Genomic DNA, 21,878 nt, shown 5'->3' on the forward strand with positions numbered 1-21,878 from the left:
TTGAGGATCCCATTTTTATTCAGGCTGGACTATTTGAGCACTGGTTTCCAAACCTTTGCCTGGGCTGGGAGGAGAGATTTCTAAGGACCAATAATTCATATACACATCTCTTAAGGACTGAATACATAATTCCCAGGTTCTCTCTTCCAGGTCTTTATGAACCAGTTTAAATGTTACAATAGTCTTTATTTTAAAAGTCCAAATATTTTATCTTGGAAAATCAGCAATCCAGGTATTAAAAAAAAAAAAACCCAGCAGGGATGGCCAAATTTGCATCAGTATATACAATGTGGCCAGTTTCCTGTCCTGGATAATGGCTTGAATTCCCCTCCTGAAGCTCAGAAAGGCCCGGGTGTCATGGAAGAAGTAGTTCCATCTTTGTCTTTTCATTTGATGCGTGTCTGACTGCCGCAACAAACATCACGCCTCTGGATTCTCTTCTTGAACTGATCGCCTTAATCGCAGGTCTATGGACAGAGAAAAGAGGAATGAGCACCGATGCACCACTGCCTTGTGTCTCCAAGGGAAAGACCAAATTCAAGATCCTCCTGCCTTCTTCTATTAAGTTTCTGCAATTCTCCCCTTGAACTCCCACCATTAGGTGCCATCAGTAAATGCTATCCCAAAAAAGATGGATGGGTTTGTTGTTTCCTCCCTAAAATTCATTCCCCTCTGGCCTCAACTCCTGACTTCCTTTGGGAAGTCAACCCTTCCCCATTCTCAGTCCCTAGGGTCTGTTTGGTTGTACCACCTCTACCTACAGATGTCTGATCTGGCCAATGAATCATCACATTATCATGGCCACAGCAATTGGCTCATGGATGCACACATCACCCAGTCAGATACAATGAAATACATTGAGAATTCTGGGTCTCTCCTTCTTTCCCACTAGACTTGAATCTGAGAAGGTATGAGAGGCTGATAAATTGTGAGCAAGAGCCTGTTGGAGAAAAGAGCTAACATGGAAAAAAACGGTATAGAAAGAAACCAGGTTCTGGTGACATATTCTGAGTCTCAGCTTCTGGCCATGCTTCAGGCAAGAATTATTCTTGGATTTTTGCTAAAGCCAGTTTGGGTCAGTTCTTTTAATTGAAAGGCTGATGCATGAGCAGCTCTGACCCTCTCTTATTTGGTTAAATTGGGTCTCCTTCAGGGCCAGTCTGGTTACTCACCACGAGGAGCAGCATCTTGTTCCCTGACATGCAAAGGGTCCGGTTGCTGAAAGGGAATGAAACAGGTGGCCTCATCACTGGAAGAGAATGCAGACTCGGGTCCTGTTGCATAGCTGATGGGATCTGGGAGCCCCCGCCATTTCAAAATTAAGATGTGGCAGATGGAAACCAGGGCTCAGTCACAGACAAAGCAAACATGTTTTGTTTGGTCTTTTAAGGGAAAGTGATTCTATTAATTTATTCATTCATCTCTTAGATATTTACTGAGCATCTACAATATGCCAGGTAATATATCAGTGCCCGGGGCTGTAAGGGTACAGACAGCATCTCTGCCTGCATAGGATTTAGAGTCAGGCCTCTAGAGGCTGTATCTACATCATGCTAATGGTATTAATTTGCACAGATAGTAAATGGCATGGCAGTCTCTTCCGACAAGATCCTAGCTTCCAAAAACCAGTGGCATTTGAATTAAAATGGATTTACTGTTTATCCATATCTTCTGGGACACCAAGGAAACTAACAAGGGTTTTGGACTTAGAGCAGGATTTCAAATACCTCTTAAACCCTCTTGGTAAGCATAAAATTGGTAAAATCTTCTTAAGAGTATGATATGGTAAAATCTATTAACATTATCACAGGCATGCCCTATGGCAAAAATACTCACGTAAAAATAGTTTAAAATGTTTCATTACACACTGTTTTTAGTATTAGAAACAAAAAACCTGGAAACAACCCAAATATCCAAGTATGCACAGACTGAAACGTTGTCAGAAATTTAGTATTAAGTGATGAGGGATGGAGTTATGATACCATGTGTACAGTATAGCCCCACTTTTCTAATAAATTAATAAATTTGTATATGTAGATGCATATACATGTATATTTAGAGATGCCTAGGGAAGAAGATCCAGAAGAGTATACACTGAACCATTATCACCATGGGATGAGATTTCAAGGTACTTTCCTTCTCAGTGGAAATACTTCTGGATGACTGGATTATACAAGGGATGCACCCAAGCCCCATAAGGGCCTTCATCATGGTAACCCCAGCACCAAGAACAAGGATCAGCTTGGATAGGGTTGAAAGGACATTATTTGTTAAATAAAAAATACAGAAATGTTTAAACATAGAAAGTGAAGTGCCCTTGTGTTATCCTAGTTTCCTGACGCACATTTTACAAGGAGGCAAGTCTGTGTCATGAGCGAGGACCCCAAGGCGAACTCCCGTCTTACCTCTACATCTCTCCTTTCCGGGATGAATGAGCTGGTGTTTGCTCTCTTCTCCACATCCTGCAGCTTGATCAACTTTTCTATCAGGAACATTTTATCTTTGCCCTCCTGCCAAGAAGGAAAACAAAAATAAGAACAAAAATATGGAGGATGGTGTGAGGTTAAGAAGAAAATGATGGAAAGAAGGGTGTTTTTTTTTTTTTGTTTGTTTGTTTGTTTTTTTTAGGCAGGTAGGGTCCCAGACACAGGATAGAGACTGTCACCATGTTTTCTCTCTCTCTCTCTCTCTCTCTTCTTTTTAAGATTCACTTATGTATTTGAAGGGAGGAGGGGGCGGGAGAGGGCAGAGGGAGAGAGTCTTTTTTTTTTTTTTAATATTTCATTTATTTATTTGACAGGCAGAGAGAGACAGTGAGGGAAGGAATACAAGCAGGGGGAGTGGGAGAGGGAGAAGCAGGCTTCCCGCTGAGCATGGAGCCTGATGCGGGGCTCGATCCCAAGACCCTGGGATCATGACCTGAGCGGAAGGCAGATGCTTAACATCTGAGCCACCCAGGCACCCCGCCCTTTTTTCTCATTAAACTTTCACCCACAAATTTGAGTATCTAACAAATAGTTATCATTATCATTTAGCATCCAACAGTTTTTGCTGTGGTATTTGCTTCATAATAATTTTCTTTTTTTTAAGGTTTTATTTATTTATTTGACACAGGGAGAGAGAGTACAAGCAGGGGAAGAGGGAGAAGCAGGCTCTCCACTGAGCAAGGAGCCCAGTGTAGGGCTCAATCCTAGGATCCCCAGATCACAACCTGAGATGAAGGCAGACGCCCAACTGACTGAGCCACCCAGGCACCCCTCATAATAATTTTCTATTTCCCTCATTCCTTCTACATTTATTCACTGGAATTCCACAAGGAAGAGCTGTCCTTGGGAATTGGCATTTTAAACAAGTCTGCTAGCTGTCTTGGATATAGCCAACTGGTTTGGAAAGTGCTGGTCTCTAACAGCCATTTCCATACTCTAGTGCCAATTAGAATTACCTGGAGAGCTTGCAAAAATGAAAACTCCTAGGATTTATCCAAATGATCTTAACTCAGGGAGGCAAAGCTGCATGGTAGTTAAGAGTATAAACTTTGGCCTTTCCCAATTCAAATCCCACCACTTACTAGCCCTGAGACTTTGGGCAGGTCATTTCACTATGTAAGCCTTAGTTTCCTTAATTTTAAAATAGGGATTAAAGATGTATGTGCCCCAGAGAGAGTAATAAAAATTAAATCAGATTTTTTGTTCATTAGCCCATGCCAGGCATCGTGTAAATGCTCAACAAATGTTATCTGTTGCCATTACTTGTTGGAGGAGATCAGGGTAATAGGAATTTGCATTTTTAATAAGCATTCAAGAATTTCAGTGAAGGTGATCATACTTTGAGAAGGATTGTTACTGAGCCTATTTCCAGCCTCTTAGTTTGGGTTCTTTTGGAGACAATGAGCCTATCTTTGTGGTCCACCCTCTGAGCCAGACTCCCAAGGATGCAGACCTATGGAGATGCTTCTGGTGCCTCCCTGAAATGATGCCATCTAAATTCCTCCCTAGTTTACTTGGCACTGCCCTTACAACAGAATGTTTTAAAATCAAATTCCTCCCCAGTTAAAATCTACTAAAGACCTGCCCAAAATATTCTACATGCTGCATCAGAAAAATACAGGTGATGTTTGTGGGGACAGGCAAGGGAAAGAACATAATTAATCCATGCCCTTTCTTTATACCATATAAAGGACCAATCCAAGTGATCTGAAACCCCAAAGATTCAAGTAGATAGTACCCTAGGGAATCCTGCTTCTTTCCCATGTTCTTAGATGTAAGTGTTCATGTCATAATTATGTTGGTATTTAGAAGAAAAGGGAACCAGCCCAACAGCCATGAGCAACCTTATTCCCAGACTGTGGTCTCCAAATACCATTTCACCAAGACTCCTTGAAAAAATTATTCATGTTCTGGGACACGTAATGAACAAGAAGAGCCTGGAACATCTTGTCCTTCCACAGAGCAAGTAACCTATCAGAGATTTCTAGGGTCATAATGGGCACCTGGGTGGCTCAGCTGGTAGTGGCTGCCTTTGGCTTGGGTCATGATCCTAAGGTCCTGGGATCGAGCCCTGCGTGGGGCTCCCTGCTTCTTCCTCTCCCTCTGCAGCTATCCATGCTTGTGCTCACTCTCTCTCTTTGTCAAGTAAACAAAATGTGTTAAAAAAAAAAACAAAAAAACAAAAAAAACCGACTTCTAGAGTCATGTCAAAAGAGCCTAGGAGCTAATTCAAAAGGATTTCCATTAGCAAAGGATGAGACTGTTTAAGCACAAATAAATTATTATAATTGAAAGATGCCCAAGTATACTTAAATCTATGAATCCATAAGGATAATTTTAAAATCCTCACTGGCCACATTGGGAGGTTGCTAGGTATAGCGGGTCGAACAGTATCTCCCTTCTGAAAAGATATGTCCAAGTTATCCTGACCCCAGTACCTGTGACTATGGCCTTGTTTGGAAATGAAGTCTTTGTAGACGTAATTAAAGAATCTGAGATGAGATCCTTCCGGATGAAGATGAACCCTAAATTCAATGACAAGTCCTTAGAAGAGAAGGAGAAACAGAAACACAGGGAAGAGGAACTTGCAAAGATGGAGGCAGAGAGAGCAGTTAGGAAGCCCTGAGCAAACGAACAGCAAGGTGAGCCAGTGGTCCCCAAAAGAAGCTACGAGAACCATGGAACAGATTCTCTCTCACAGCATTGGAAGGTACCAACCCTGCTGACACCTTGATTTTGGACTTCTGGCATCAAGAACTGTGAGAGAATAAACTTGTTATTTTAAGCCACCAAGTTTGTGGTTATTTGCTATGGCAGGTCCAAGAAACTAATACAGGAGGGTACCAACCCATCATTTCAAAAACTGGTAAATAAAAGGGAAAAAATGCATCTATGTTGCCTTTCCTTTATAAATTGCATTACAACATAATCAAATAGTTGGTGAGCAAAAATTCCTTTTTTCATAGAGGAATTCTAGCTAATTAATGCAGAAGAATTTCTAGGAGTAGAGTACCACTATTTTGTCATTTCTAACAAAATCAGTAGGTCTTCTAGGCAATATTAATCAAAGCTTGCAAAATCCATCAGGTGAAAGGCAGATGGGGAGCCTTACAATGGATGGGTCTGGCTAACTAAGCATGGACCCACTGATTGCTTTTAACATCACAAAAATAGACAACTGGACATTTTACATCTCAAGGTGACACCATAAGCAGCTCCTAGCATCATCTCTGAAGTATTCTGGCTAAAACACTGAATCTGAATTTAATCAGGTTTTCAAATCTCACCAGCAGGGTACAGGAAACATAAAGAAAAAAGAAACATGGTGAACACCACGACAAGGTTGCAAATCAGATATATCCAGAATGTAACAACTACCACAAGACAAATGATCTGGTTTCATCAACAATAAATGGCAAGAGAAGAAAGGAGGTGTGAACAATTATAGATAAAAAGAAACAAGGGGTGCCTGGATGGCTCAGTTGGTTAAGTGACTGCCTTTGGCTCAGGTCATGATCCCAAGATCCTGGGATCAAGCCCCACATTGGGCTCCCTGCTCAGTGGGGAGTCTACTTCTCCCTCTCCCTCTGCTGCTCTGCCTGCTTGTGTTCTCTCACTCTCTCTACCAAATAAATAAATAAAAACCTAAAAAAGGAAAGAAAGAAGCAAGAAACATATCAACAAATGCTACCTACGGCACTTTCTCAGATCCTGATTTGAACAACCCTAGTGTAAAAAGACACTTCATAGAGGTGCCTAGATGGCTCAGATGGTTAAACCTCTGCCTTTGGCTTAGGTCATGGTCTCTGGTTCTGGGATCAAGCCCCAAGTCAGGCTTCCAGCTCAATGGGGAGTCTGCTTCTCCCTCTCTCTCTGCCTCTCCCCCTGTTTATGCTTTCTGTATCTCTCTCTCTCTCAAGCAATCAATAAAATCTTTTAAAAAAAATTTAAAAAGAACACTTCAGAGGACAATCAGGAAAATCTGACCATTAATTGCAAATGAGATGACAGTAAAGAATTATTACCCTTTCTTTTAGGTGTGATGATGGTATTGTGGTTCTATTTTTTAAAAGCCTGTATCTCCATCGTGCTCCCTGCTCAGTGGGGAGCGTGTTTTCCCTCTCTTCCAGGCTTCTGCTCTCTCTCACTATCTCTGTCTCTCTCTCGTAGGTAAATAAATAAAATCTTAAAAAAAAAAAATCTGTTTCTCTAGGCACATATAAGTTTTTACAGATAAAATGATATAAGTCTAGATTTGCTTTAAAATAATCCAGAGAGGGTACCTGGGTGGCTCAGTGAGTTAAAGCCTCTGCCTTCAGCTCAGGTCATGATCCCAGGGTCCTGGGATCAAGTTCCGCATCCAGCTCTCTGCTCAGTGGGGAGCCTGCTTCCTCCTCTCTCTGCCTGCCTCTCTGCCTACTTGTGATCTCTGTCTCTCAAGTAAATAAATAAAATCTTTAATTAAAAAAAAAATATCCAGAGAGGGCACCTGGGTGGCTCAGTGGGTTAAGCCTCTGCCTTCGGCTCAGGTCATGATCTCAGGGTCCTGGGATCCAGCCCCGCATCAGGCTCTCTGCTCGGCAGGGATCCTGCGTCCCCCTCTCTCTCTGCCTGTCTCTCTGCCTACTTGTGATCTCTCTCTCCCTCTGTCGAATAAATAAATAAAATCTTTTAAAAAAAATAAATTAGGGGCGCCTGGGTGGCTCAGTGGGTTAAGCCACTGCCTTCGGCTCAGGTCATGATCTCAGGGTCCTGGGATCGAGTACCACATCGGGCTCTCTGCTCAGAGGGGAGCCTGCTTCCCTCTCTCTCTCTCTCTGCCTGCCTCTCTGCCTACTTGTGATCTCTCTCTGTCAAATAAATAAATAAAATCTTTAAGAAAAAAATAAATAAATAAAAATTAAAAAATAAATTAACTAAATAAAATAAAATAATCCATAGATGATGAGCACTGGGTGTTATATGTAACAACAATAAAATAAAATAATCCAGAGATTTATGTGAGGGTTAATAAAATAACAGTATCCAGGGGCGCCTGGGTGGCTCAGTGGGTTAAGCCGCTGCCTTCGGCTCGGGTCATGATCTCAGGGTCCTGGGATCGAGTCCCGCATCGGGCTCTCTGCTCAGCAGGGATCCTGCTTCCCTCTCTCTCTCTCTCTCTCTCTCTCTCTGCCTGCCTCTCTGTCTACTTGTGATCTCTCTCTGTCAAATAAATAAATATCTTTAAAAAAAAATTAAAAAAAAAAAACAGTATCCAAATGTTGACAGTAGTTCGTACTGAGTGGTGGGCAAATGTGGGTTCAATAAACTATTCTATTCAGAGTATGTCTGGAAATTCCCCTTATAAAAAGTAAAAAAAAAAAAAAGTGGGAGGAGGATAACAGAGGATAACAGAGGATAAAAAAAAAAGTGGGAGGAGGATATAACAGATAACAGTGAGGGAACTTACATTAATGATCTGTTCATGGAGCAGTCTGATCATTATCTTCCTTCCCTCTGTGATCTGCCAGTAAAGGTAGGTGATGATTCTAGAAGAGAAGAAAAGAAAGAATGACAGACACTTTTGCCAATGTTTTGCAGGCCCCAAATTCCAAAAGGATGCAAAGAAACAGAGATATGTACTTGCAAGTGGATTTTGGCCCTACAGTGTTCCTGAAAAGTTGTATCTGGGTGAGTTACACGTTAAATACATCAGAGCAATGGCTCTAGGGGTGCCTGGGTGGCTCAGTCAGTCAAGCATCTGCCTTCGGCTGGGGTTGGTCATGACCTCAGAGTCCTGGGATCAAGCCCCATGTTGGGCTCCCTCTCAACACAGAGTCTGCTTCCCCTTCTCCCTCTGAGCCTGCCCCCACCCTGCTTGTGCTCTCTGTCTCAAGTAAATTAAAAAAAAAAAAAAAAAAAAAAAGCAACAGTTCTCAACCTGGCTGCACACGGAATCATGAGAGATGGAAAAAAAATTCATTCCATGGCCTCTTTTCAGATCAATTAACTGAGCTTCTCTGGGCAGAGGGCCAGATGACAGTATTTTTAGAAATTACACATGATTCTCATGTGTAGCCAGTTTGTGAGTCTGGACACTGCTATTCCAACTTCAATGTGACGTAAATTTCCTGGGGAGCTTGTCAAAATGCAGATTCTGGGGTTCTGTAGATCTGGGGTAGGGCCCAAGATTCTGGATCTCTAATAAGCTACCCAGTGAATTAGAAGTAAGATGCAACAAGGCCCTAGGAAAGCTCAGCATTTTATAGAGGTCGGTGACAACCTAGTGTAGGGAAGGGAGGGCACGACCCGGAGCAAGGACACCCTGGTTCTAAGTCCTGTGTCACTCACAGACTGTGCAGCCCAGAACCTATCTCTGCAAGCCAGCCCATCTCTGTCTCATCACTTCTACCTATAAAACTGAGAGGCTGCTCTGTAAGCACCATCCACTGCTTCCACTAGCCTGTGCTTTTGAGTTTCGTCTCTCTCGAGGAGGGGTTGCAGTCTCCAACGCCACCAGGACTAGGCTTCTAGATAGGGACAGCTATTAGCCAACCAACTGTTCCCACAAGAAGATGACCCCAGCCTTGGCAGATCTATTTTTTCACAAGTCAGAAATCAATTGTTTTTATCTGCAAATGGAAGAACGCTATCCTACCTACTAACAACGCCCGACCCATTTCAATGTAATCAGAATCTCAGAAAGAATCACACACATAATTTTCCCAAGCAGTCTCAAATCCAAATTTTCATTTTGTGTTCATGTTATTTCTTTTTTTTTATTTTTTTTTTTATTTGACAGACAGAGATCACAAGTAGGCAGAGAGGCAGGCAGAGAGAGAGAGAGAGGAAGAAGCAGGCTCCCCGCGGAGCAGAGAGCCCGATGCGGGGCTCGATCCCAGGACCCTGGGATCATGACCTGAGCCGAAGGCAGAGGTTTTAACCCACTGAGCCACCCAGGCACCCCGTGTTCATGTTATTTCTTAAGAGGGGGCATCACAGGCATTGCTTCCTTCATAAAACAGGCAAAAAAAGAAAAAAAAAAAAAAAAGGAAAACCTAGGACAAGATAATAATAAGTAACTTTTTTAAAAATTCAAGGGCAAAGTCAGGAGCATTCAGAACACTGAGCTACACTGTAGCTCTTTGCTCTCCCAGCAAACTTCCCCCTGACTACCCAGGACAGAGTTAAGGGTATGTTTCCCCCTCCAGATTCCCCAGGTGCTCCACTTACAACACAATGAGAGTGAGGATGAAAAAGAAATGCACACTTCCGATGAGGTTCTGGTAGATCCAAACAACCCACAGGTAGCTGGGCCTTTTACTCAGGGTGTCGATCCAGCCGTAGATGGAGTTAATGAAGAACGGCAGACCTCGGAAGGGGCCACAGTCAGCGGAAGGTTTCAGTCTGGTAAAACAAGGAACAGAAAGACATCTCTAGCACCGCACTTGGGTATAGCTTTTTCTGGAATCAAACTGTCCTTTCTGGGCTCTGCCCCTGGAAGCAGCAATTCTTGCCTGCTGAACACAGACCCTCCTTCCAAACAAAACCCTCTCCCTTGAGGCCTCAGCTAGTATGTTTTATACATGTGACTTGTACTCCAAGGACCTACTCCCAGACAGGCTTCTCACCAGATCTACTTGTTGCCCATCCAAAGAGCAGACAGTGATATCCTGGCTTGAAGAACTGAACTGGGTGGTCAGATTCTTTTTCTGGGGAACTTGAACTAAGAAATATGAAGAGGGGACCCTGTGATTTGTGGAAGCTGAACCTGAACTGTAAATTGTGAATTATGAATTGTGAAGCTGGACCTGAATTGTGGCAACAACGGTGGCCACATGTAGTCAGTTGTTACAAACCAACAGAAACTAGAGGGAAACTAGGAACTGGTTAGAGAGAGAGAGAAAAGGGAGATGCAAAGACATCATTAAACTGAGGAGCCTGTCCTGAAGCCACTTGAGTTCCTTATGGTTCCAGTTCTGCTTACATCCTAAAAGTCAACTCCTCTGTTCTTTCATTCATTCATTCATTTACTCATTCATTCATTCAATAAAAGTTTACTGCACCTGTACCTGGCATAGTGCTAGATACTAACCCTTGGGGATTCCATAGTAAACAAGACAGATGTGGACTGTGCCCTCTTGGGTTTACACTTTAGTAAGAAAGATGGACCACTAGGGATGCCTGGGTGGCTCAGTCAGTTAAGCATCTGCCTTCAGCTCAGGTTATGATCCCAGGTTCCTGGGATGGAGTCCGCATCTGGCTGGCGGCTCAGTGGGGAGTCGGTTTCTCCCTCTCCCTCTGCCCCTCCCCCCATTTATGCACCCTCCCTCTCTCTTTCAAATAAAATCTTTTTTTAATTAAAAAATAAACTATGAAAAAAAAAAAGAAAAATGAACAACTAATGGGTAATGATTAAACAAAAGTTCAAATGAAGGCATTTCTGACCATGAATGATGGAATGAAGAAAGGAAACTGCCCTGAGAGAGAGAAGAGGTGGAACTGACATAGATAAGCAGGGTCAGGAGGGTCACCTCTTGAAGATGACTTCTGAGCCAAGAAACAGAGGGTGGACAGAAGGTCACCAAGAAAGGGGAGTGGGGAGAACACCTCAAACAGAGGACTCCACCCTGTGTCAGGAGAGGCTCACAGGGTCCCAGGCATGGAGCAAGAGCCACGAGGATGAAGGAAAGTGGAGCCAAAGTGGGTTGAGGTCAGAGAGCTAGGAGGGAACCAGCTCAAGCAGGGCATTTTGGTTCACTTGGCTGAAGTCCTGTCCCTGTTCTGGGAAGCAGCTGTACTTTGAGAAGCGAGGAAACTGTGCCAAGTCACCTGCTGGGTGGTGACCAAACCAAGATCTCCTCCTTCCCTTGGTTGTTGTGTCTGCTGATTTCCAAGGGAACTTGGGCTAAACAATGTATCAAGCTTATTAAGCATGTCTTCTCACTCTGATGTTTTGACATCCAGGGTCTTACTGACCCTGGAGAGACAGCCCTTGGTCCAGAGCCCTTATCCCACCCTCCATCTACTCTATCAGGCTCTCACACTCAGGGTCACTATCCCCATGCCCTGATTACCCCAGGCCCCAGGTACCAGACAACTCCAGTCAGCCCCTATACCTCAAAGCCCACTGAAATTTTTCCAACTAGCCAATCCTAAACCTGCCTACCCTGCTTCGACCTTTCCTTCCCATAGAAACCACCATAAAGGTTCTTGCTCACATTTTCTCCTCACTCCCTCTGCAACCTGACCAACCCTGGGGCTTCCACACGTGGCCCTCCGTGGTGTGGTATTCCCATCCCCCACCACCACTTCTACTGCGGTCTGAGAATAACAAATCACCTTTTCAACAGCATTCACCTTCTGATCTGCTGGCCTCACCATACCTTAATCATAATAAAGCCGATATGTTAAAACACTCACCCACCCCATCTCTAAGACCTCACCATAAGGCTCCTATCTCCTACCTCCAGATGGTGATGGCCAGGGTGCACAGGACCCCGGTGAAGGATGGGAAAAAGAGCAAGAAGATGAAGAACGTCATCATCTGTGAGGCTCGCCAGGCTTTGCTTGGAGGCTGGAAATTCATCAGGCTGATCTGGAGAGAGAGAAACAGCCAGCTCCCATCTGCGGCCAGAGAAGCAGGCCAGAGGGACCCCACCTGGGCACTGGCTTCCTGATACTCTTTTCAGCACCAACCCCTACCATCCCCAATGCAATTTCAACCACCACAGGGTCACATGGGACTGAGAGAGGCTAATTGATTCCAACTTCAGACTGACTCACATTTTTGACGTAAAACATGATGAAAAGAGTAATCATTTGGATAAAGGGCAGCAGAGGGCAGAAGAAGGTTCCAATCCTATGAGGGAAAAAGAGTGTCAGAGGTCAGGGGGAGACACACAGAGTGGGGAGTAGGGGGAGATACAGGGGTTTGAAGGGAAGGGAAAGAGGGGGTTACGGGTTGAACTGTGTTTCTCCAAAATGCATATGTTGGAGTCCTAACTCCCAGTACCTGGAATGTGTTATATTTGGAAATAGGGTCTTTAAAGAGGTAATTAAGGTAAAATGAGGTCACTAGGGTGGGCCCTAATGCAATCTGCCTAGTCCTTAAAAGAAGAGATTAGGACACAGATACACCCAGAGGAACCATGGGTCACTGCAAGAAGGTGCCATCTACAGACCAAGAACGGAGGTCTCAGAAGAAACCAACCCTATGAACACCTTGATCTTGGACCTCCAGCCTCTAGAATCGTGTTACTTAAGCCACCCCTCCTGTGGTACTTTGTCTATGGCATTCCTAACAAAAGGGGGAGACTGTTCTGTCACTGCAAACCAGGAACACCCCCACCTTACCCAGGATCCTCACTTGTTCTCTTCCCAGCTTTGGGAAAGAGATTTTGGCAGAAAACACCACCCACATACCACCAAATGGCCTTCAGCAAGCCCTAACCTAGGTGTCGCAAATGGGGGACATGTCCCTCTCCCTTCATGGCATTTAAGACAGTCTGAGGTCCTGCAGGGACAGTCATTAAATTGCACTGAATGGGGTGCCTGGGTGGCTCAGTTGGTTGAGCGATTGCCTTCGGCTCAGGTCATTATCCTGGAGTCCCAGGACTGAGTCCCACATCAGGCTCCCTGCTCAGCAGGGAGTATGCTTTTCCCTCTGACCTCTCCCCTCTCATGCTCCTTCTCTCTCATTCTCTCTCTCTCTCTCTCTCACATAAATAAATAAAATAAAGTAAAATAAAAAAATCTTTAAACTGCACTGAGTTACACATGAGAAGGGCATTCCCCCTCAATTTTCCCTAATGTTCCTAAGTGCCAAGAGAAGAAAATCATGCTCTGTTGGCCCTAACACATGCCCACATCCCTTTTTTTCCCTGAAAGAAAGGGGTGGGGCAGGAAGATTTAAACTAAGAGCCTTGGCAGATAGCAACACCTAGCTAGAATTTAATGACTGTGTTGGCTTGGTTTTATTTTATTTTTTTTAAAGTGACTGACAATTTTCTTTAAGTAATCTCTGCACCAGAAATGGGGCTCAAACTCACGACCCTGAGATCAAGAGTCGGATGCTCTACCAACTGAGCCAGACAGGTGCCCTGGTTTGATTTACTTTTCAAGTTACTTGAAGTTTCTCTCAAATGACACTAGTTTTCCATTTATGGTTGAAAAATAAAGATGTCTTTAACAATGTAAGTAGGGGCACCTGGGTGGCTCAGTCGGTTAAGCATTTGCCTTCAGCTCGGGTCATGATCCCAGAATCCTGGGATCGAGCCCCACAATGGCTCCCTGCTCAGTGGGCAGTCTGCTTCTCCATCTCCTGCTCCCCCTGCTTGTGCTCCCTCTCTCGCGGTCAAATAAACATACACCAAAAAATAGGCTGGTGTGCAAAAGCCTAAAGTTTGGGAATCACCTCACCTCACCTCACCTCTATCATCATCCCTAACATACACTCCCTTTCTGTTGTCTTCTTTTTTTAGAAAGAAAGAGAGTGAGAAAGGGAGGGGCAGAGAGAGAATGCCAAGCAGGCTCCACATCCAGCATGGAGCAGATGAGGGCTCGAACTCACAACCCTGAGATCATGACCTGAGCTGAAACCAAGAGCCGGATGGTCTACAGCTGAGCCACCCAGGCACCTTTCTGTTATCTTCTTTTATTTTAATTATCTAAATTCAATTAGCCAACATATAGTACATCATTAGTTTTTGTTGTAATGTTCAATGATTCATTAGTTGCGTATAACACCCAGCGCTCATCAGATCATATGCCTTCCTTAATGCCCATCACCCACTTACCCCTTCCCTCCACCCCTCTCCTTTCCACAACCCTCCATTTGTTTTCAGGAGTCTACAGTCTTTCATGGTTTGTCTCCTCTCTGATTTCTTCCCATTCCGTTTTCCCTCCCTTCCCTATAATCCTCCATGCTATTCCTTATATTCCACGTATGAGTGAAACCATATGATAATTATCTTTCTCTGACTGACTTATTTCACTAAGTGAAATAGTTTCATCTTTCAAAGCTCATCAGCAAAGGCAATATTCTCCTAAAATGCACAGAGGTTAAATCTATAACTGCCATGGAGAAAGGAAAAGATACATGTGTTTTCAATTGTGCTTATTTACAATTTATTAATGCAAACCGTAAAGGCCCAGAAGTAATGATGGTCACCTCTGACTGTAACTTTTCCCCCACCTCATGGCTACTGGAACCTCCTTCAAGTGGTCAGTAGTATGAGGTCTTGGTTTCTAGGATTCAAAAACCCAACCAGAGGCGCCTGGGTGGCTCAGTGGGTTAAAGCCTCTGCCTTCAGCTCGGGTCATGATCCCAGGGTCCTTGGATTGAGCCCCATGTTGAGCTCTCTGCTCCCCGGAAAGCCTGCTTCCTCCTCTCTCTCTCTCTCCCTGCCTGCCTCTCTGACTACTTGTGATCTCTGTCTGTCAAATAAATAAATAAATAAAATCTTAAAATAAAACAAACCAACCCAAAGTAAGCACTTGATAAATGGAAATATTTTGTTATTATCATATTAGCTGATTTATGAACATCCTTTATTAAAAAAATCTAAGAGTGACCCTATGTGTCATAAGGCCCAGCAATTCCACTTCTGGGTATATATCCAAAAGAACTGAAAGCAGGGTCTCAAAAAGACATTTGCATACCCATAATCATAGCAGCGTTATTCAGAGCAACCAAGAGGTAGAAGCAATCCAAAAGGCCATCCATGGATGGATGGATAAACGAAATGTGGTGTATCCACACAATGGGATATTATTCAGTCTTACAAAGGAAAGAAGTGCTCTGTCAGCTACTATATGTAGAACCCAAAGAACATTATGCCAAGTGAAACACGGGAGTCACAAAAAGATAAACTCTGCATGATTCCACTGACATAAAGTATCTAGAGCAGTCAGACTCATAGAGACAGAAAATAGAGTGCCGGCTGCAAGGGGCTGGGGAAGGGGGAGCTGGGGAGTTTTTGTTTCATGGGTAGGGAGTTTCAGCTTTGCAAGATGAAGAGAGTTCTGGAGATCTATTGTACAGCTATGCAAATAGACACGGCTCAAATGTACATTTAGAAATGGTTAAGATGCCATTACGTGATGCATTTTCCTAACATGGTTTTTAGAAAGTGCTCATAAGGGTAACAATAGCCAAAATATCCCCACTTACAAAATATTTCTGAGTTGGTCTGAAGATTTTCAAAACTTACCACACCAGAGTTTGTGCATAGATCAGTTCCAGGACATTCCTGGCAATGTCGAACTCTTGTAAGCCAGAACTTGTGATAAACTGCATCCCAATGAGTCTGTGAAAAAAACATCTGAGTTTAGTACCCAAATCATCAACTCTCTCCTTCAAAAGATTCCCAAAGCAGAGGCTCACCAGTTTGGAATAAAGTCGTAAGTACCCTTAAAAATGTTTGAAGGGGGGCGCCTGGGTGGCTCAGTGGGTTAAAGCCTCTGCCTTCGGCTTAGGTCATGATCCCGGGGTCCTGGGATGGAGCCCCGCCATCAGGCTCTCTGCTAGGCAGGGAGCCTGCCTCCCCCCCGCCTCTCTGCCTGCCTCTCTGCCTACTTGTGATTTCTGTCTGTCAAATAAATAAATAAAATCTTTTAAAAAAAATGTTTGAAAGGTTCCAAGTACAAGCATATTTTCAAAGAAATAATTGAAGGACTTGAGGGAAAATGGAATTAATACAATGCATTGGAATACAGATATTGCTGAAGTGGTTTAAAACAATTTTAGAGGGGTGCCTGGGTGGCTCAGGTTAAGCATCTGACTCTTTGATTTCAGCTCATGTAATAATCTCAGGGTTGGGGATTCCTGGTGGCTCAGTTGTTAAGTGTCTGCCTTTTGCTAAGGTCATGATCTCGGGATCCTGGGATAAAGCCGTGTATTAGGCTCCCTGTTCCTCTTTTTCCCACTCCCCCTGTTTGCCTTCCCTCTCACTGCGTCTCTGTCAAATAAATAAAATCATAAATATTAAGTAAATAAATAAAATTCCCACTGGGAAAAAAAAAAAAAAACTAGAACAAAACAAAAAAACCTCCTCACCTTTACATCCAGACTCTGGACCCAAGCTATAATAAAAGTGAGGTTGGGCAGACTGAGTGAGGAGACTGGGCATGTAAGCTACCCACTGAGGAAAGAATCTTTACGTCATGCCATCTTATCATGAGGGCAGCTCACAGAAACTTGTACGCGTCTATAAGGAATGAGATGCTCAGCATATTATTAACAAATAAATGAATAAATCAATGAAAGAGGACTACACATGGGTCAATGAGAACACTGCCTCAATTCTGTATACCTGGTTTCTAAAATAACAATGAGCACATTAATCAAATCCAACTAAATGACTCATGACATAAGTCTAGATGTACTATCAGGGAGAGATGCCACAGCAGAGTCTTAAGATTAATTAGAGCAAATACCACAATGATTTGCAGTGTGACCCTATTTCTGTCTTTGAAATTATATAGTATGTACACACACACACACACACACACACACACACAGCAGTATGCGCATAGAAAAATCTGGAACGATATACACTAGAATGAAAATTATCTACAGTGGAAAGTTCTCAAATGACTTTCAGTTTCTGTGTTTTGATTCTAGCCTTTATTTTTTTTTCCAAGAGAAGGTTGTAAAGGGCTAGCTGAACCAAATGAACCTGAAAAACAGGGCTGTCAGGTAAAACTGAAATATCGGTTTATTCAGAAGAAAGCAGTATCCCAAAGAACTAAAGGCAGACTTATAACAGTACACAATAAAAAGTACACAAGGGACACCTATGTACTAGTATATAAGCATAAAAGATAACCGTCCTTCCTGCTCAGCCAAGACAACAGCTTTGGTTCCAACATCAGGTATTAATTACTCAAGGCTGACAAATATTTACCTCCTCAAGAACTCGCCCAGGAAGGAATCAGCTAAAGAGAACACAAAATCCATCAGAAGGAGTCGGTAGATTTCCTGGCCAATGAGGGTTTCCCAACACTGAAAGGCAAACAAGAGTCAGGAAATGGGAAGGGGCTGTTGCTTCCTGCTCAACTCCCATCTGTTCCTGGCAATCTGCACTCATTAGGACATGACATTCATTAGGACTAGGTCAGTTTGACTGAGACCTTGCATACCCAGAAAAGCAGACCCACTCTGGGCACAGATGCAACATTAATTTGTTGAGTTTGTTTTCAAGGATGTTTATTCCCTGTCTGTGCCCCTTCTCCCCCCAGTAATTCTGGTCCCCCACATGTGCCCCAAACTTTCCCTTCTCACTATCTCTCCTCTTAAAACTTTTCATCCCTGTCCTATGCTCTCTGGATCCCATTTTTCAGCCAGGGAGAGCAGAAGGCATCAATGGCAATAAGGCCTTCACCCTTTTTATTAACCTTAAGAAAATCCATTAATATCTGCTTGACTAAGAAAGCGGCCTAGGGGTTTAGCAGGCTAGCACAAATTGGAAGGCTGACTTATTCAGTTCATGGAACTGGTGGTCAATTATTTCTGCAGGAAGTCAGTTCTATGAGCTGATGGACTGGGACCTTTTGGATTTGGCCAAACAAGAAGAGGGTGGTTTTCAGTGTACAGCCCAAGGATGGATGGATAGATGGATGGGTAAATGGGCAGATGAATGGAAGGATAATATGATATGTACTCTAAGATCAAGAATAGAAATTCTGAGAAACCAGAGAAACTCACTTCCTCCCTGGGGGTCAAAGGGTTAAGAAACCAAACTCAAGGCAGAACAGTGTAGAAATCTCACCTCTTCACCAGCCTGGGCCACAATGTTGAGCCAATAGTAGCAAAGAATTCCAATGATTGATATTTTCAGAAAGATGTTTCTAAATAACAGAAGAGAAAACAACTACCATTACCTTCCATGACAGTCATTGGAACTGTTTGCTGATATTTCCCTTTGGTCCCATGGTAGGACTGAAATTTCTGCTCCCCTCTGGTTTGAGTGGGGCCATAGGGCTAGTTCTGGCAAATGAGTTGTGAGCAGAAGTGATGTGTGTCCCTTTGTGTCACTTCAAGACTGGAGCATTTAAATGCCAGTGAGATTCTAGAGCTCACTGACTTCCCTCTGGAATGGCCATCAGCAATATTTGAGATGCTTCCTGCTCTCAGTCTGGATCCCTGCATGAATGACATGACCAAAACCCCCTCTCATCTACAAGGGACAATATAGTATGAGCAAGAAATAAATCTTTGTGTTCTAAGCCACTGAGACTGAGTAAAGAGGGTATGTTTGTTACTGCAGCATAACCTAATTCATATCAACTGATCTAACCTTTTTTGGTGCATCTCCAAACTATCTGACTTCACTTCTCACTGATTGTATTAACAGTAAATGTACATACTATTCACTGGGTGCTGACACTGTGTTAAGAACTTTACTGAACCACCTTAATCTTTACAACTTAATACTTACAACTTTGTAACTCTTTTTTTTTTTAAAGATTTTATTTATTTATTTGACAGAGAGAGATCACAAGCAGGCAGAGAGGCAGACAGAGAGAGAAGAGGAAGCAGGCTCCCTGCTGAGCAGAGAGCCCGATGCAGGGCTCGATCCCAGGACTCTGAGATCATGACCTGAGCCGAAGGCAGCAGCTTAACCCACTGAGCCACCCAGGCGCCCCACAACTTTACAACTCTTAATCCTTACAATCATATCATCATGCAGATAGTATTTTATGTCTATCTTACTGATGAAGAAACTGAAGCTTTGAGGTGAAACAATTTGTCCAAGGTCACACAGTTTGCAAGGGGTTGAAACTGAGGACCATCTGCTCTAACAGCCTGAGCTCTTAAACCCAGTCATTTTGCCTTACGTCAACACCTGCTGGTTTTATAGGGCTTCAGCACTGGTGTGCCAAGAACTGTGTGCCACTAGACCAGTGGTTCTCAAAGTGTGTCCTCCAACCCCGTAGTATCAGCCTCATCTGCAAACTTGCTAGAAAGGCAAATTTTCAGGCCCTACCCCAGAGCTACAGAATCAGAAACTCTGGGGATGGGGCCAAGCAATCCCTTCAGGTAATTCTAGTGTGTGCTGAAGGTTGAGAACCACAGTGTTAGACAGTAAGTTCCATGAAGGAAGGGAACTGGATCTGTCTTTTTCAATGCAAGATCCCTGATTTCTTGCCCATACCTCACTTGCAGCAGATGCTCCGTATATCTGGATTAATGCATTAGTGTACCTTTATTGCAGGGTAGCTCCATATTAAAGTTGAAAACACACTCGTCTAAGCTGAGAAAAGCTCATCTTAGATCGAAAAGAATTGTCTATTTCTGAGCTTTCCCATTCTCTCTTCATGTAGAGAAGATTTTGAATATTTTGAGTATTTAGTGAAGTGGTACAAATGGCTGATGTCTATGAAAAGACAATTAACCTCTTTAGGGATCAGGAAAAACACAAATAGCAAAGTGATTGGTTCAAAATGGCCTGCTGAGGGGCGCCTGGGCGGCTCGGTGGGTTAAAGCCTCTGCCTTCGGATCAGGTCATGATCCCAAGAGTCCTGGGATCAAGCCCCGCACAGGCTCTCTGCTCAGCAGGGAGCCTGCCTCCCCCTCTCTCTCTGCCTGCCTCTCTGCCTACCTGTGATCTCCATCTGTCAAATAAATAAATATAATCTTTAAAAAACAACAAAAACAAAATAAAACAAAAACAAAATGGCCCGCTGAGCACACAGGTCTACCCCCCTCCCTCCAAATTCTCCAAGTGAGGTTGGCGAGCTGATCAGGAGTCAGATCTCAGATGCTGTGGAAGGCAAGGGCTCTCGAATTGATAAGTAAAGAAATTCAATTTGCCTTGTATAGACCTATTATTATAAATACCCATAACCAGGAACTGGTCAGGGAACTAGCCAGAAGAAGGAATAAGGACAAAACCTAGGGAATTTTATGCTATGCTTATTGAAACTCCAGGGTCACCTCTAGTACAAAAAGGCACACCCTCCCAGCCAATGATTTGCCAAAAGCACCCCCTCCACCTCCATATGGGTGTGTGAATTACAAAAATGCCCCTTTTCCTCCCAGCCAAGGCAATGGCTACCAAGGCTCACAGCTTGACTAATGGGAACACTGGATAAATTTCAGTCCCCACACAACTCCTCAGCCAGGAACCTTTTTTGCAGTCGACAACATACACATCTGTACATCTCATAACTGAGACCTATGTTAATCCTCAGGCTGATCGCAATTGGGGGAAAGATAAGCCCTTACTTTGAGCAAAAGGCAGATGGACTTCACTGTATTTTCTGAGTGCTTTTTTGATTTTCTGGCTACGAAACACTTTATTCTTGGACTTCTTTCTGACAACAGCACTTTGGTCCTTGAGCCTAACCCTACCTGCCCTCCATGGTACTGGAGGCTGGTTTTGGACAAGGCGGGCACACCTACCGGATCAGGAGGGCATAGACTTCATGCCGTGGCACCTCATACCGCTCCACCAGCCTGAACAGGGAGTAGAGACGTGGCACAGCCAGATTGATGCAAGACACAAGGAAAGGCAGTAACAGCACTGCCCCGGGGTTCCTGTGGTTCTTCAGGAACTGCAGAGGACGGAAAGAAAGAACTGAGATGCCAAGTGTGCACTGAACTCCTGTCGGCCTCCCACAGAAGGCTGTCCACAATGGGGAAAACCCGGGAGTAGCTTCTCTGGGATTAGCTATCAGGGTACCCGTTCTTGAGCACTTACCCTGAGTCAAGCATCACACACATGACTGCATTAATCCTCAGGACAGCCAATCAGGTGGATATGAATAGACTTATCTGATGGGCAAAGTGAGGTCAGAGTGGCAAAAATGCTTGCCCAGGGTCACTCACTACCAAGTGGAAGATTTGAACCAGGTCGATGTGCCTTAGAGGCCTGAATGCAAATGGCCATTCTATGATTTTACAATCCTTGGCAAGAGGTCTGGGGCGACAAGAAGGTGTGCCCTGGCCATTGGAGCAAAACTTTAGATCTGGTGAAGCTACAGCACATGGGTATCGATCACTGTAGAATTTTTCCTCCCCTCTCCTGTGCAGCCCTGTTCTTTTTCACCAGGCTTCGCTGTCATTGGGTGCTGAATTAGGAGAAAGGGTGGGCCTCTGCCAGACCATGCCATACCTTTGTATGAGGTCAAGAGAGGCACCCCTCCCTTCATGTGGATACGACACTCTGGTATTTGGCTCAGGGTGGGGTCTCGGGTGCCCCTCAGCCAGTATCCTTGGAGTAAGGGATTCCTGTGGGTTTTTCTTCTGTCTCCCACTACCCCCTTCCCCACCCCTGCCTCCCTTTACCTCTGGATGGTTTTGAAAGCCCCACCTCCCCTTTTGGCGATATTTTTGTAACCAGGGTAAGATAGATCAAATGTTGCCCCCTCCCCATGCTTATGAGCTTCAAGACCTGAGGCCAGATG

General features: G+C 43.9%; 1 protein-coding gene across 1 annotated transcript in view; it reads right to left on the minus strand.

Moving 5' to 3' along the window:
- Positions 1-420: 420 nt before the first annotated feature.
- Positions 421-21,878, minus strand: part of LOC111156177 (transmembrane channel like 5) — a 49,622-nt gene continuing 28,164 nt past the window's right edge. The window contains exons 10-20 of the mRNA XM_022516892.1: positions 20,875-21,026; positions 18,239-18,317; positions 17,375-17,472; positions 15,680-15,775; positions 12,244-12,327; positions 11,933-12,058; positions 9,699-9,872; positions 7,936-8,014; positions 2,406-2,510; positions 1,176-1,218; positions 421-467 (exon numbers count right to left, since the gene is read on the minus strand). Coding sequence (XP_022372600.1) covers positions 421-467; positions 1,176-1,218; positions 2,406-2,510; positions 7,936-8,014; positions 9,699-9,872; positions 11,933-12,058; positions 12,244-12,327; positions 15,680-15,775; positions 17,375-17,472; positions 18,239-18,317; positions 20,875-21,026 — 1,083 coding nt within the window. The remainder of the gene's footprint in view (positions 468-1,175; positions 1,219-2,405; positions 2,511-7,935; positions 8,015-9,698; positions 9,873-11,932; positions 12,059-12,243; positions 12,328-15,679; positions 15,776-17,374; positions 17,473-18,238; positions 18,318-20,874; positions 21,027-21,878) is intronic.

The sequence above is a fragment of the Enhydra lutris genome, unplaced genomic scaffold, assembly GCF_002288905.1.
Source record: "Enhydra lutris kenyoni isolate GAN:26980312 unplaced genomic scaffold, ASM228890v2 scaffoldscaffold45, whole genome shotgun sequence".
Classification (NCBI taxonomy): Eukaryota; Metazoa; Chordata; class Mammalia; order Carnivora; family Mustelidae; genus Enhydra; species Enhydra lutris.